General features: G+C 35.3%; 1 protein-coding gene across 4 annotated transcripts in view; it reads right to left on the bottom strand.

The window, feature by feature from the left end:
* Nucleotides 1-17,793, bottom strand: part of RELN (reelin) — a 3,085,913-nt gene that overhangs the window by 1,905,577 nt on the left and 1,162,543 nt on the right. For all 4 annotated transcript variants that reach the window (XM_044088524.1, XM_044088525.1, XM_044088522.1 and 1 more), the window contains exon 8: nucleotides 15,896-15,947. In XM_044088524.1, coding sequence (XP_043944459.1) covers nucleotides 15,896-15,947 — 52 coding nt within the window. The remainder of the gene's footprint in view (nucleotides 1-15,895; nucleotides 15,948-17,793) is intronic.

Genomic DNA, 17,793 nt, shown 5'->3' on the forward strand with positions numbered 1-17,793 from the left:
AACCTCTTGATGTGAGGCGACAATGCTACTGCTGCACCACTGTGCCATCCAAATACTTTCCCAGTATGCAAATGTCAATTGAAGTAAATAAAAGTGGAGCAAAGGCCTACAAATAGGGACAATTTTTAAATATAACTCTTACAAACTTAAAATATATTAACGGATTTTGCATTAGCATGAATTTTCTGCAGGATATGAAGTCTGAAACTCAAAGGTATGTCATAATTTTCAAACTTCAGTCTTTTATGATTTATGACTAATTTGCCAGAAAACCACAATTTTATGAAGAATGAACCAAAAATATGAGGCCAAAATCTGGACATTCTGCACAAATCTGTACAGTTGAGAGGTATGAATTATGATCCAATGAAACCTATCAAATATACTGGGCAACACATGACAATATTAAAAGGATAATTTCTCTTATAGATTATGTTAATAAAGAAAATAAAGAAACACTCATAACTGGCTTATAGAGAAAGCCTTTGATTCCCTAAATTGAGACTCTTTATTCAAAATCCTAATGTTATTTGAATTTCCTGCATCCTTTATTCATCTCCTAAAGAATATATGTACAAATAATTTAGCGTATGTCAAGTTAGGTCCTTTTACCTCTGAATCTATGCATATAACAAAAGGCACTAAACAAGGATGTCCCATGTCACTGATTCTATTTGCTCTGGCTATTGAAATATTGGCAGATTCAATTCGTAACAGTATAAAAATCAAAGGAATAGATGTTTATGAACAATACAATTCTAAAGTAATACTATTTACTGATGACAAATTACTAACATTATCTAATACAAAAGAGACATTAGAAGAATTAGATATATTAATTGACAAATTTCACATGACTTCAGGACTCCATTTCAATAAATCAAAATCAAAACTTTTATTTTTAAATAAAAAAAAGAACTGCAGACTAAGGGGGATCACATCATAGGGAAACAAGAGTCTACCTTAAAATATCTAGGAATTGAGTTATGCAAGGATAATAATGAATTATTCTCAAAAAACTACGATAATATCATTAATACAATTAAAATCTCTGTGGAAAAATGGAACAAAATAATATTAACATTTGAAGATAGACTACAGTTAATTAAAATGATTTTACTATCCAAGATTCTATATATAGCCTTAACAATACAACTGTTACCAGAAAGGAATATACTTAAAGAAATAAACTCATGCCTAATAAAATTTTTATGGTTTCCCAAAAGAAACAGAATAGCTTTAGTATATCATATCAGACCATGGAAACAGGGAGGATTAAACTTTCCTGATATAGAAACATATATAAAAGCATCAATATCTAAAGCAATCTGACTGGATAAGTCCAAATTACTCTGCAAATTGGAAATAATTACTAACTGTAATATCAATAAATGAATTTGATTTACAAAAAAATTAAAATTGATAAAAACAATTTGCCAGGGCACATATTATCTGTTAGTATGCAATATAACATAACTAAACCCACTAAAACTCGTATGATTAATTATTACATTGACTCATTTAGGAAAATTATTGATGCAAATATAGATTTAAAAATCTGGTTTGATCTTTTAACACCATTTATAGACACAAAGATCTTTCCACATAAAATATATAGTTAAATTATTAATTCCTGGGAACAGAAAGGATTTGTTTGTTGGCTCCAGTGTATCAAAAAACTAAAAGTTTTAGATATGCAAGTAATAAAAACAACATACAAAATTCCACAACAGGACTGGCTAACTTTACAGAGTATTCTGTCATATTCGCAAGATTTAAGTAGAATAATTAACAATAAACCTAAATTTATGAAATATATATATGAAATCATATATAATGACTCTGACATGGGAAACTGTATTTCAAAATTTTACAAAATATTGCTAAACTATAAAACAACACCCAAAACCTCATACTGGAAATATATAACAAAAGGACACTCAATACAGTATTAAAACAAATATCTTATTATTGATAAAATATACATCCTTACACAATATTGGAGAGTTTTTAATTGGAAATGCTTGCACAGAGCATTCTTAACCCCAGACAGAATCAGTAAAATGAGTTCTTCCATAAAAGGAATATGTTGGAGATGTGAGCAAGTACACAATGCAGATTGGAACCACATTTTCTTGATTGTGTTATAATTAAGCCTTTTGGAATGGTATTAATAACTTTCTACAAGCTTTATTTAATGTATCATTTTATTTAACTAAAGCTCTTATATTATTAAATGTGAACAAAGGTCCTCATTTCAATAGGTCAAATATGTATCTAGTATGGACTATACTTGCAATTTCAAGGAAGTGTATAACAAGAAGATGGAATACAAATACAATATCAACTTTGGAGGACTTCTACAGCCTACAGAAGACCACAGCATTATCGGAAATTAAAATTAAAGAACTAAGAATTTAACCAAAGACATTTATTAATAACCCTTGGGGAAAAGTATTATCATTGATTAACACTATACAATAATTGATCAGACACTCTGATAATGGATTGGACATACTTATAAAGTAACTGTATACATTAAGATCTGTTATAGTGTCAGGCTAATGTAAATAGTGTACATAGTTATTTAAGATGTTATCTATAAATACAACGGAATTCATTCAAATGTATTTGAAAAATAAAAAAAAAAATTTGAGAAAAAAAATATACTGGGCATTGTCCATACTCGTACCATGTTGCTAAGGCCTGGAGCTACTTATTTCTATTCTTCAGATCAGTACCCTCCCTCCCATCCTTTAAAACCATTCTAAAAGACTACCTAGCCAAAAGCTGTCCCTGTTCTTGCTCAACACCAATATAAAATATATCCCTAAATGTGGGCAAATACCTATTCATCCCTTACCCTCCCATCTTCACTCACTTCCTTACTTCTATCAAGTTCTCCCCCAGCTTTCTCTCTAAATATGCCATAAGCCTACTTTTGTCTCACTTTGTATTGCAATTGCTGTTTGCAGTATACTAACTTGCCTTTAATTTCTTTACAAACTGGCTAAAATTTCTCTAACTATTAAATCATTGTCATATAACTTGTATCTATTCTTAACTGATGTTTTCATAGTATATCTATTTGTTGTAATTATTTAAACTGTATTTGGTTTTTGTATTATTTTTAGACACTGCAAAATTAATGTGCTTAAAATGTTTTGTAATACTTTGCAGATTTTCTCCCCAGACTTCTGCTGAAAATGGCTCCTACCCAGTCGGACTTTCCCAGTACTCAAATGTCAAATCAGTGAATCAATATGTCAGTCCTGTATGACAGTATCTTGAAAACCCAAAGCAATATTTATTCTTAAAAATATAACACAGCTTCAGAGACAATAAAATCATCCCTAACTTAATAAAATGTGCATCTGCTAAAGTAATCTCAGATGTATTAGAGCTATAATCCTTGCTAGGTCTGGGAGTTACATAGAGATTTTATTCACAAATAGCCCAGTGTGATCCATAGGATAAAACCTAATGGAACAAATGCAGCTCAGTGGGTTAAGGGTATGAGCTGCTAAAATGCTTCATCCTGTAGTACTGAGTTTGGTTCCCTCAATGACTCACTTCCAAACTGCATGACAAGGATCTGATGCCCTTAGCCTCTGTCTTAACCAGGCCAAGCTCCCTGGCCGAGTCTAAAAAAGCTCCATGTGGTTCTACACTGGTTAAAAAACAGAAGTCTCAAGCTTGATCCAGTCAGTTTCCATTTGCAAACACTGTGACTCCCAGCAAGTTTCTTAACCACATTAAAAAAAACACACCCTTTTGGAATAAACATACCGGCTTTATTGTAATAAGTTCATCACTTTTATATTTATATTTAGCAAGAATTTTTAGAAGGTTCTGGGAGAGACAAAAGCACTAAACTTATTATAATAAATGGGAATATTTATTTTACAAAGGTATTGCTTTTTGTTTGTTTAGTGCTTAGTTTGTACCCACCATCAATTCTGTTTTTTTTTTGTAGTTTCAAGTCACTTAACTAGACAGTGCTCTCAGGCAACCTCAAGCAAAGGATATTTGTGTACAGTAGCCTTACCCAGTTAACAAATTAATTAATTAAATAAATAAATAGCACTTCATCATTCCTACAGCTTTGTTTTAGTTTCACAATGTTCAAGTGCTGTGAATGCATGAATCTTGAAGACTGTAAAACCTGGTGCATACTACATAACTGTTAGTTTGTGTGTGTGTGTGTGTGTGTGTGTGTGTGTGTGTGTGTGTGTGTGTGTGTGTGTGTGTGTGAGTGTGTGTGTGTGTGTGTGTGTGTGTGCGTGCGTGTGTGTGTGTGTGTGTGTGTGTGTGTGTGTGTGTGTGTGTGTGTGTGTGTGTGTGCGTGTGTGTGTGTGTGTGTGTGTGTGTGTGTGTGTGTGTGTGTGTGTGTGTGTGTGTGTGTGTGTGTGTGTGTGTGTGTGTGTGTGTGTGTGTGTGTGTGTGTGTGTGTGTGTATGTATTTGTGAGTGTGGGGATATGCCTGTGTCCATAGGTGCGAGTCTGTATGGAAGTGCTTGCATGTATTTAGCTTAGCCAGTCACTAAAAATGTCAGATAAAAACAAAATTAGTCTGAACCTGAAAATATAAACATTTACAGCAGGTTATTATATACCATATTACCTACATTTTTCATTCACTAAAATATGAAATGCCATACTAAATAATTCATTGTCATAAATCTGTAATTACAGTAAATTTAGTACAAATAATGCTGTAACCCATCAGACTGCACAAGCCTGGAAGGGTACTCCAGGGACTACAGAGAAGTTTCACAGATTGTTTCACATGAAGGGTAAAATGTTTTAAATGAGTGGCAACCTGTATTGACATGACTAGAAATTACTTAAAGCTAAACGTAATAAGCATCTGCAAGGCCGTTCATGGAAATGCCTCTGGCCTACCTTACTCATATTCTCAAACTTTCATTGTTTGTTTTTCTTATCCATTGTACCCATAATATTGTTTTCCTCTGTATTATTGTTAATTTGTCTCTATTTGTATGTATTTGTATGTCTGTTTGGGGCTTTTCCCCTCGGGTCTCCACTGAAAAAGGGTAATTCTTACCCAGCTGGACCAACCCAGTTAACAAATGCAAATAATAATAATAATAATAATAATAATAAAAGAAAAAAGAAAAAGTGCATTGCAAGGTAAGATGGTTATGCAAGGTGGTTTATTATATGTATTAGCTTGCTAGCTGACTGGTCAGATTAATGTTACCAGAAATCCTGAAGCAGCAATATATTTAGATTATAAACTAGGAAATAATTAATTTAATTTCAGTAAGTGTAAACAAATGCATATCAGTTAGTTCAGGCAACAGGTGCAGTCATAAAGGTATTTACTTATTCATAAGTAAACTGTATTTAATTATTTCCCAGAAGGAATGGCTGAGGTAGAACAGCCATTGTATACAACCTTATGATAGAAGAAAGCTATATAAACAACATAAACCTTCTGTAGGTCTTAACAGCTGATTAAGAACAGCCAGTTTCTCAAATTAACTGCTACAGAAAACTGTATTTATAAAGCTCTTGACAGTAAGCATTTTAATTTTCTTCAGAGGAGCAGGCAATTAAGTGGATGTCCACAAGCAAGACTTACTGTACAATGAAAAATAACATTCTTTCTGAAGGGGAGGGTTAGATAACTGGGAAATGCCCTTCAGAACATAACTATAGGTAATGTCAGAGGACACAGCAAACTGCAATACTAATCTTATGATTAAGGACGGAACATTTTTGTAAATTTTACCAGGAATATAATGAGCTTCTGCTGAAAGTGCAACAGTATGACAGTCAAACAAAGATCAATACAAAATTATCTACACAGAAAAAACAACCTTGCCTGCACAGTTTCATAACAGCACTTTGTGCATAAAACATTTGACTGTTCACCTGCTGAGGATAGTGTCGACAATCAATACGTTAGAACGACTTAGCAGCAGCAGATGATGTCTAGTAATAATTTAGTTGCCCTGTGGGCCCTCTCAGCATTAACTAAATGCCTGCAGGTCCTGTTCCATACTGATGGACAACATAATGCAGAGCAGCCAGGGTCAATTATATTCCTTCAAGTTACAACATATGAAAATTAGAAGGGATTTATGGAGTAAGGTTCTGTTGTTTATTGATTTAATCTTTAATCAGATATACTTGAAAGAAAGCAAACTATGGGACTGTATGAGCACAAAAAAGGATGATCATGCAAATGCATATTCTAGTTTTATCGGTGATCAAGGAAACTGGCTTTTTTATAGAGTGGCATTGGAGACAGCAGTGCTTGACAGCATCAACAGTACACAGATGGAACTCTGAAGAAAGCAATGCTGCTGAATAAAACAAAAGTTCATCACTAGCAAGAGGTTCTTTTCATCAAAGAAAATTCTGCTACAGTAAGTTCTGCTGTTTAACTGGAGTATGTTTCTGTAGTGTGCATCCAAGACCCCATGTGATTCAGAATGGACAGACTGTCCAGCAGACAGGTAAACAGTAGAAGAAGGTTTTGATGCATGCAAATAGAAGCATGCATTTTGAAAAGCATGTTAAAACAATAAAGCCAGGCCAACGATGTCCATGTCAAAGCAAGCAGGACAGAAATGTACTGAGCGGTATCTCTATAGGAGAAAGGGGGGAGTTTCTGTCTGTAAAACTGCACTACCTACAGCAGTAGACCAACTTCTGAAATTCTGCCCCATGGACTGATAAAGGTAGACCAAGGCAGAGCATAGGATAACCTAAATTATGTTTATCTAAAATGATAAATCCTGCAAGACCCTTGTTAAACCATGGGGCATATGCTTCCCAGAAGACATAGCTGGGATATACAATTATATTGGAAGAGAAAATTCAACAAACTGAAACAAAAAATAAGCAAGGAAAAGATAAACACTGCCAAATGCATGGAAAGTGTGTGAACAATAAAGCTTAGCTCCATAAGACATGGAAATGCTCAACACTTTCTTAACGAAGGTGTTTCATTATACTTAGAAGAAAGAGAACCGAAGGGAATCAGCAAGTCTCTTAGCAGAAATGTAAAGTAGGCTACATTTTGTCCCATAACACTATGGTTCTGTGTAGCTCTCCCTCTGCTGTTAGACAAGTGATAAGGATGACATCAACTCCAGAGCTCGTAACAGAAGACATGCTCCTAGGGGAATGTTGTTTCAAAATCTGAATATCAGCACGGTGGCTTATGGCAGCCATTTTTCAGGAAAACCTCTCCAAATCTGAACTATATTCTGCAATGTTTTGTGTGATTTCATATGGAAAGAATAATTTAAGATAAAATTGCTGAAGTGAAAAAGTGAATGGAGCTCAGTCCATAAGTTTTATTAAGTACCACTACTGAAAAGCAGAAGCATTTTAATATGCATTACTTGGGAGTTCTTTATTTGAGGTCTAATACTGTTAGTGAAGAAATCAAGGGATACATAAGTCACCAAAGGCAGTTTTGGCAAAAGTAAAATCAGTGAAAAATGTTCACCTAAACTGTCTTCAGTGAACATCTTGTGGAAAGTATGTTTTTTTTTCTTTTTTTTTTTTTTTTCTTTTTTGCATGGAGGGCAAGCTCCGTGCACCCCCATGTGGGAGAACGTTATCACATCACCCAGATCTGTATATACCAACTCCAGAGTCACACAATAGTGGAGAAAAAGGCAAATTCCACTCGTCGAATGTAGTTTTGGTGAACTTACTTTGGCCAACTGAACTGCTCCCAAATCAAGTTATCTTCAGTCATCACTGGCCATAGACTTGAGTTGTGTAGCCTTATATATAGTCAAAGATCATATGAACACAATTCCTTTAATAACAAAAAAAGTGCACAGTTTAAACAGAACATTCAAATTGCAAAACTACAAAAGTTACTGCTACAGATAGAAAATATAAACTACATGAGCCAGCGGTCTGATTCTTAAAAGTAGACTGTTTTGGAAGCAGACAATTGCACTCATGCTAAAAGTGCATAGCTTTAAACAGCAATAAGTAAACAATGCAGCATTTAACTGCTCACATGTAAATGGGAAAGTGCTGTTTTCATCCACAGACTACATACTTTTCCTGGTAAAACAAAAGACAAAAACACTTGTGCAGGTACTCTTGTCATAAAAAGGAGGAACTTTCACCTGACGGCATCAGCTTTGATCAAGCATGTGCATATACACTATCATGATCTCTGATAAAATGAGAAGATGCAGATGCCATTCCTAACCTGGTTTTGATTTACAGTCAATCTATCTTATTTTGTTTAAGTGATACCTTTCATTTTGTTGGTAGTGGGTTTTGAACCTGTGGGTCAATCAATTTCTGTTGTAACTTTTTGAGAGAACAGAGTTAGTAAGCAAAGTGTATGGTCTCAACTCATTTCTAGTGTCACTGGCCCTACATTGTGATTTACTGCGGTGTTACCATAGTGTACGATATTAAAACTAGCATTTTTTCATTTTTATATAAATACTGCACTCATACATGGTTGTTAAGCATCTCTTTAAATGGATTTATATCCTTCAAGCTGCCCTCCCAGTACTGACATCTTCATAAATATTGCTGAATGAGTGCGATGTAGATTGCTGATTGATAAACTCTGAGATTAGTGCAACTATTTTAAAAGTACTGTGACATCAACATTTCAATTACACTATATTTAATGTCAACTGCAAATGACAAGTTCAGTTCTACTTACTTTACTGGGTGCAGCATATATCCTCGTTGTGGATTGTGGGTGTGTACACACAACGCTGCTTTATCTTTCAATACACAATGCTAAACAATGTGATCAGATACTTCTCTCCTCCCCTGACTTGCATCCCATTGATGCGGCACTCCCAAGACATTAGTGTCAATGGTTGAAAAACTCTGCTTTTTGAGACATTGGGTGATGTTACAGACTTGGTGTCATGACACAATTCAGCACAGTGGCATAAGGGAACCATGCATATTTTAGTAAATATCAGTTATCCTGCTCACTGGCACACCACAGTAGAATGTTAAGGTCTGCTTACACTGCTCTAATCACATATTAATCTTGTATTTTGGGACACAGGGGTCTCAACTGTCCCTATTTTTGAGGAGTGTTCCTATTTTTACGCCTTATTTACCTGTGTGCATGATGTACCTGTTTTTGGGGTCTATATTATATTAGCAAAAATCCTGTTAAGCGAATACGAAAACACCAACACGTATTGCGCGAACCGTGAATATGCCGAACGCACTAAACTGCAAAATTCAAAAAGTCGAATCTCCATAATCGACCAACTCCACCTCCCACTACATACTGCCTACCCAAACAAAATAAATAAACCACATACATACACTAACCAAAACCCTACTTCTAACCCTAAAGTAAAGCATCAAAACCCTACTTTTAACCCTACACTAAACCTTATTTACATTACTATCTATGCACTTACCTTAACCTGCACCCTAACCCTAAGGTCCGTAACTATTGCACACTTACCCTACAGAGATATACCAAAACAAAATAAATAATCCACACGCATACATTTAACAAAACCCTAATTCTAACCCTACACTAAACCTTATATACATTACCTTAACCTGCACCCTAACCCTAAGGTCCGTAACTATCACACACTTACCTTACAGAGCTATACCACAGACAGGCCAACCATGACACTTCGACATTTCAAATTTCATGGTTTTGGACATTCAGCATTTCCATGGTTCACGCAATATGTGTCGCTCTTTTTGTATTCACATAAAAGGACTTTCGAGCATCTAAATGGAACACCTGTTTTTGGAGGTATGCCCAAGTTTTCAGGTTTACCACTTCATACAATTTTCTGAATCCTCAACTCATCACGTGAAGCAATTTAAAACACAGAAAACCACACTACAGTGACCAACATACTAGTGATCTCAATAATGTAAAAAAGTAGACACACATCTTTCATCTCCCTTTTTTCAGAAGCAAAAATAAATGACCTTGTGAGGTAGAATTTTACAGTACAGTTCATTAAAGACTGCAAATTTGACACTGTCTCTTTAATAATATACTTCTATTTTTCCATCATTTTCCCACGTTGTTTTTTAAAGACTTGTTTTTGAGTAATGTCCCATATTCGTACTGGAAGTGGGAAGAATTATGCACTATATGGTATTCATATTTTATGCTACATGCCCAGATTTTTGGCTGGACGTACCTACTTTTCAAGGGCCTTTGTATCTATTTTAACTGTCTGCAGGTTGACAGGTATGAAGAGAACAGGAAAAATGTGTCTTTTCCCTGAATCCATGTGACCTTGGAGTTGGTATCTCTAGAGACTGGGCATGTGAGGGCTTGCCTCCATATCAGGGAACTGGGGGAGACAATTTGTTTGGCACTGTTGTGCAATGTGCTTAGCATTGCTATTCTGGAATTTCCCCCAATCAATTGCATAGTAATTAAGAAATATGCAATGAATGTGATTTACTTAATACTAAATCCCTCAAGTAGAGTGGCATAGGATGCATCTACAGTGCCTTTATAAAGCCGAATCACTCATCCTGCCTAAAGACACACTTCAGTGAAATGAAAAAAATAATCAGTCAACTGACTTTCTGTAGTTTTCTCAGAAGTCAGCGGCTTTAGCATTAGAGTTGGTGTCTGGGTTTGCATTAGATTTATGGGATGCAACCAGCACTATTGTGACATTTAGAGTTACAGTTAGGATTAAAGATAAAGTTCAAAGAAATGATCACAAGTGAGCAGACGACATCATTTTCCCAATCATATCCTTGTGATTGCAATTGCAATAACTTATCCCTAAACTAAACTCTTTCTACAAGCATATGTTTTAAAGTTTGCCTTTTAAAACAACCATGAATTATTGAAACGGAGCACTGTAAGTCTTATTTCACAGTCTTTCAGTCAGAACGTCTGTTATTATGGAAGCGCTCTTTAATTATTTAATTGAAAAATTGCTATGCAATTGTAGGTAATTCGTTATCTGGCAAACTGTTAATTTCATTAACAGTTTTGGCAGAAAACTAATTGCTTACAATTATTTAACAAATGGTAATCACCTGTCCTTTCATATTTTTTTTTTGAAGGGGGGGCACTGAGGCTTCTGACATGATGCAAAACATAGCTGACTTCTGTGTGGACATTAAAATGCATCATCAAAATTATTTGAACATCCCTGGTTAGAGAATGTGACAGCAGACATTTGGTGTTCATTTCCATAATTTGTGGTTGTTTTAAAAGTTAAATTTAAAAAAACAAGGATACAATCAGGAAAATGGCAAATTTTCTGTTCACTAATGATTGTTCCTTCAAACCTGATCTTTAAGGTTAGGGGGTTTGCAGAGTGCTGGGTTGTATATGAGGTAGTGCCATCCTTGCAGTTTTACAGTCAACTTTGTGAAAAATTAGGTGCAAGGCTCTGTTTTTTTTTCATCTTTAAACAATTTATTTTCACTGAAGTAATTGCCAGTTTTAGTGGCTGACATCTCTCTGCACATGATTACTCTGCCTCAGTGGGAAAGTGTCTGATGAACTATCAGATATTCACCAACTTATATTGCAAAGATCACATGACATCGGTGATATTAACACGACAAATGGTTTACCTGTCTCCACTCCATAATTATGACTAATGATGTAACAAAATAAAATGCAAGTAATGTTGACATTAATATAGGTATGTGATGTCACTGGCCATGTTTAGTGACATCATACAGCAAAACCAGGGAAGTTCTTCTCTCCTATAGCACACTTAACTATGGTAGCAAGTTGCTTGAGAGAAGGTAATGTGAATAAGATCCTACTCATACTGCACTAGTCAAATGGTGTTGCTTCCCATGCCTAATGTCGCAACGCAGTCAATGGTGACACTGCTAGTGATACAATAATCAGATGACCTCCATGTCCATGTCTAGGGAAACAACATAGTGAACTGGTGGTGGTGTCATCCACTGATAATGATGTGGGTAACCCTTCATAGAGTCAGAGTACTATACAATAGTGCTAAACTACAAGTGGAAGGGCAGAGTGCCCGGTTGGGGTCTTGGTGACCACAGGACTGACAAAATCGGGAGAAGTCTAGTTGTATACTTGTAAACAGCAGCATACAGCAGCAACTCAGTGTGCTGGCCTTAGCAGTTCTCTTAGCTAGCAAGTACAGTCCCGTGCAAATAACTTAGCCACTTGGGGCATTACACACTGGCCCATCTTCCTTGGAACTAGGAAGTACATGAAAATACTCATCCACTACATATTTTTAGCAGTACATGAATATACATTAATAAGGGAGACTTACAGGAAGGAGTGGCTACAAAAGGAGGGTTGAAAGAGAAAATACTTATATGTCATTAGTCATGTGACATTAGTGCAGTAGTAGTGTGAGCTATGTCTCCTACATATCTTTTCCTACAAAGATGGAAATCAACCATGCAACATACTGATTCTTTTGCGTCTTACTTTCATCTTATTTTTCCTTTCCAGCAAAGAATTAACTGTTTACATTTTAAATCAAACTTTAGACACACATTATTTTTCTGTTGTCATTCTTATGATTGTGATGCTTGGCTTTCAACAGTCTTATCTTTCTGGTTACAGCTACAGCATTAATGAAAAAATGCCTGTACCACCTGTCTTTCATTGTTTATGAAGTTCTCTGGCTCTGGTCATGCTTTTTCATGCTTATCTATCATCTCCTGCTTGTCTCTGCATATACCTGCTTGTTACAAAGAGCTTATGGGATGCCTGCCTTCTTCCATTCAGTTTTGCTTTCTTTTTTTTTTTTTCCTCTTCTTTACCACCTTCCCACAGTAGACATATACAGAACACCCCTTCACAAGGAGCTGCCATGTAAACACGTTTTGTAGATGAGAACCACAGTAAAATGGTACATGTTTCTCATTCTGTGTTCCTCCAATTGAGTCATCCCTTTCATCCCCTGTCCAATTGCTCAGTGTTTTTATCAACTAAAGTCCATCGGAAGCTGATTAGCAATCATGCAACTAAATGTCAAAAGAATGTGCCTTATAATGCATGGCTTCCTGATGACTGGAATCACTCGTTCAACATAAACAGCATCTCCATGTACAACTGTGTACTGTGCATGCACTCTTTATTATTGTGGGATTTACATTTCATACCTGAAGTTCAACCATGATTAAAAGATATGACAGAAAGTTCCAGTCTTTTTCAAACTACACTGACCATTATTTTCATCCTTACCTAGCAGCACTCTAGAAGGAGGGGAAGCACCAGTGCTTTGCCATTTACTTCAGCTTTGTTGATATTCTTAGCATTTCTTCTTTTTCCTCTGTTATCCTATTTATTGTGATTAGCTATGTGAAATTCAATACCTTTCATTTAAAATTCACCAGTTCACAGTAAGGATTAATTTGGACAGAGCAAAAATCTGAACCAAATCAGGGACATCCCTGAAAAACAGGGACAGAAGAGAAGTATGATATTTAAGGGCTATATAGGTGTTCACATTCCTATTTTCCTAAATATCTTCCACTTTGCACATATCACTCCACATATCTAGAAGTTCCCTACAGATCTTTACCAAAGTCTTGTGTATAGGCTTCTAACTGTATCACATGTCCTACTAATTACTGCTGGGTTACCGTAATATAATTTGTGCTGTACTGCAGCATAAACATTTCCATAATAAAAAACATGTATTAATGTAACACTCACTGTACCCATTCAGTAGTTTTTGACTGTTTGCACAGTCTTTACACATTTTGCATCATCTGGACACATTTATCTGCCTTTATTAACATCTGATTTACAGTTCATCAGCTATATTATAACTGGAAACAAACATTGGTGCAGTGAGTTTTTTGTGGCCATGTGGGAGTTCACTATTTATTCTGTAACTTGTATTTAGTTGCTTTTGCTTTATGTAATCATCTCTATTCAGTGAAATACTTTTGGGCTCTATGTACCTTAAGTAGACAATATAATACATGTTCTTAATCAAATGCAAAATAAAAGAAATGACACGTGTGTGTGTGTGTGTGTGTGTGTGTGTGTGTGTGTGTGTGTGTGTGTGTGTGTGTGTGTGTGTGTGTGTGTGTGTGTGTGTGTGTGTGTGTGTGTGTGTGTGAAATTAGGAGGGCAAGAGGTTTGGGTGTAGGGTCATGGGATATAAATTCTTATACTGCTGTCTACTGTCATAATACTTAATGAAATTGCTAGAGCTGAATCCTAGGTAGCAGCAATCCAAGTGGTCAGCATAAATAACCGTCCTTTTATATTTCAGGCATGCCATTAATCTGGGAAGGCAATTAGTTATGTTCTGATAAACTGGTGCCTGTAAGACAATGTACAAAAAAGATACAAGTCTATGTCAAATGACTTAAGGCTCCTTGCTAAGCTACAGTCCAATGAATCAGTAGCAGCCATCTGCATGTCAAATGGCTGAGAGGTAGGATGGGTAGAACATCGGAAACAATTCTGACAGGATCAGATTACTATCTGAAATTAATGGTAAACTTCCAGACAAATTAAATTCCTTCCTGTAGTGACACTACGAAGAATCTCTTTTGCAGCATTAGGAAATAGTAGGAAACATTGTAACCGTATCATTTAATATACATACATATACAAGTTCTCTTATATGTCTGTCAGACACAGCTGTTTTCAGCTTATGACCTTGCATGTTTCAGTGTCTTATGGTAGCTCACTGTTACACTGTTCCGAACAAGGATATTGTACTTAACCTGTTCAACCAATGGGAAGAATGCTGGCAAGGTCAATGAGAACTCCACTCCATCGTTTTTTTTTTTTGTTTTTTTTTTGTTATTATTTTTAGAATTATTATTCTAAAAGCTTCTAGATCTATGCCCCCAAATGTTTGCAGATGTTAAACTGCACAGGCAACATAAAGCTCAGTGTATACACCTAACAAATATTTGTATCTTACTAGACAATAGAATAAAGATTCTCACTCAAAATGCAAAATAAAAGAAATTACATCAGAGTGTGTGTGTGTGTGTGTGTGTGTGTGTGTGTGTGTGTGTGTGTGTGTGTGTGTGTGTGTGTGTGTGTGTGTGTGTGTATGTGTGAGCATTACAACTTTTAAATATTTTGGTAAATGCCCTCCAAAAAGCTGTTAAGCTGTCCAACTGTTTTCCTATTTCATTATCAAGTACAGTAAGAGAAAAAAGCTGTACTTTCATAGGTAGTTACATACCACAATTTATATTTGTCAAAACAATTTTCCCATCCATTACAAGAACCTGCTATCAAAATCAACATCTGCTGCTGTCTCTCAGATATAGCTGGCTTCAACAAACATGTGGGTTGTCTTAAGAAATACTTATGAATAATCTTAAACAAACTATTTATGAAAAAAACACAAATAATTACTGTTTGCATTACAACTGCCCTAACATTATATTAACAAAAAAAAAAGTCATTCCAAAGTTTTCCATTTAGTAAGGACATTCTTAATGGTATAACACACAATTATATTAAACTTACTCATTTTTTTAAAACTTCATTAAAATATCAGACAAACTTGCTTGTTGACCCCCCCCCCCCCTTTTGTTTTTGGTTAGTGTTATACTGTTGTCTGGGTTACATACTGGAGAGCTCCTGGATCACAGCTGGAGCTTTCCAATTATTTTTCAAAAGACAAAGAACATGACCTGCACCATATTTACTGTTTTTTTTTATTTTTAATTTGCTGTAATTTGCTGCACTGCTTCTCCATTTCACTTTGAATTGTGTTTTACAGTCTGTAGTGTTTGTCCACAACTTCTGCTGTGTATTGTTAGTCTATCTGCTGCACCATTTTGGTTAAGTCACTTAAAGCCATACATGAAAATAGGTACTTTATTTAATACATATGCCCTTTTGAGAAAAAAAAATAAATAAAAACTAAACAGAGTTGCCTGTACTTGGTAAATCAGAAACTTGTCTTACCAATAGAGAATTGGAGAACAGATGCTGTTGTTGTGTTTAGGGCAACTGTAGTCTAAAAAACAAAAGAAAACATAAAATGAGTAAGCATTACACCTGGAAGCAGACATCTTTGTTTACCACAAGGTGAATACTGCAAAACATAAAATGAGTAAGCATTACACTTGGAAGCAGACATCTTTGTTTACCACAAGGTGAATACTGTTTGCTGCTGTTTGAGCTGTTTCCATCAAACACTTCTTGGTGACATGAATTTAGATCCTTCAAGAATATGCAGATAAGACCTCAATGAAATTTTAGAAATCTAAACCATAATTTTTCTTTCTTAAACTAGGCACAGGTAACAGCAAAACGTGTATAATTTCAGGATGTATAATGTACATGAGTGAAGCAGTGCTAATCTGTAAGTTATAAACACAAGCTGACAGTATTGCTTTACATGTGACTATTCTGGAGTGTATTAAGGCCTAGGCAATAGATGAAAGGCATTATAGTTGGGAATAAGCCTTTTATTTTAATCTTGAATCAGCAAAACCAATTCAGTAAAAATTGTTTTCTTGACAAAAGCCTATATATATATATATATATATATTTTTTTTTTTAGGGGATGGGATATTCCCCCACACAACTTATGCCATTGCAATAGTTCTAGAAAAATGTTACACACTCTCAGAGAAGTCAACACACAGTTACTTAACACAGTATAACACAAAATTCTAATACTTTTATTCCGCTTCAATTGAACTCTGCACAAAGGCAAACTGCTGTCGGCCTGTAAGCTGAAGCAATTTTCAAACATAAGGACCGCTTTTGCTAAGAATTTTTCTGCAAACCTGTTTGGCTCTGTACATTTAATCATTTTATATTTAGTCATTTAATTAGACAGTTCTCCCAGGCCGACCCTGAAAACAAACATGGAACTAGTGGGATCAACTGGTCAACAAGAAAACAAGATTTTTTTTTCTTTACTATGGGTGCCAGACTGTCTAAAAACGGTTTTCTAAGTTATCTTTCACTTATTATGCAGTTATTGTTTCATTTACCTCCCATCTCAAGACTGGTAGATACATATGACAAGAAGATAAGGTTCACTAAAAAAATCCACTCTTGAAATATCTACTTCATTTATGAAGTATATACTTTAGTATCACAATGTTACTTTTTCCAATATATTTAACATGAATATATGTGCCTGGGAAATTAAATTATTTTTGAGTTGCAGAATGCAAATGTTAATACCTTGTGCATCTTTAAAATTTTCAGGGATATTGGAGCAATTTAAAATCTAAGCATGTGCGGCAATGCATGTTAGAACTATATTGATTATCTCTGTTACTTAAGTCAATTCTGTAGTTTGACGTTACCAAATAGTTTTTCTTGGTACTGTGATAATAGAAGTATGTGCTCATACATACGTGTATGTGACTGTGTGTATAACTGTGTGTGGCAATGTTTACCCCACATAGCTTATCTATCTGAAATGCTGTATTTCATTATTAGATTGCTATCACATATTGCTACTGATGCAGTAACCGGAACACTACCTGCAACAGTGCACAAGTGTTTGCAGTATACATTATGAATGGGCTGTGTCCCAGAATGTGAAATCCTTTTGTCTTTTCATGGGCAGGGAGTGACTTTACCATCATTCTATACTTCAGAAAAACACTTTCCCAGAATTGTCTAGCTGGCTTACACTACTGGAAAACTAGATTAGTGACAGTCTGTCACTTGCCATAAATGTAACTGCATAGCTTGGATAACTTAAAAACTACACATTTATGTACAGCAGACTCTCAAAGCTCTTTTCCATGACGTGCAAATTATGAACATACTTTCGTAGTAAGAAGCAGTGTGTGTAAGCACAAACAGGAAACAGAAAACACTAGCAATGCAAAAAA

Source organism: Protopterus annectens, chromosome 11.part0 (assembly GCF_019279795.1).
Source record: "Protopterus annectens isolate FY-2018-M chromosome 11.part0, PAN1.0, whole genome shotgun sequence".
NCBI lineage: Eukaryota > Metazoa > Chordata > Ceratodontiformes > Protopteridae > Protopterus > Protopterus annectens.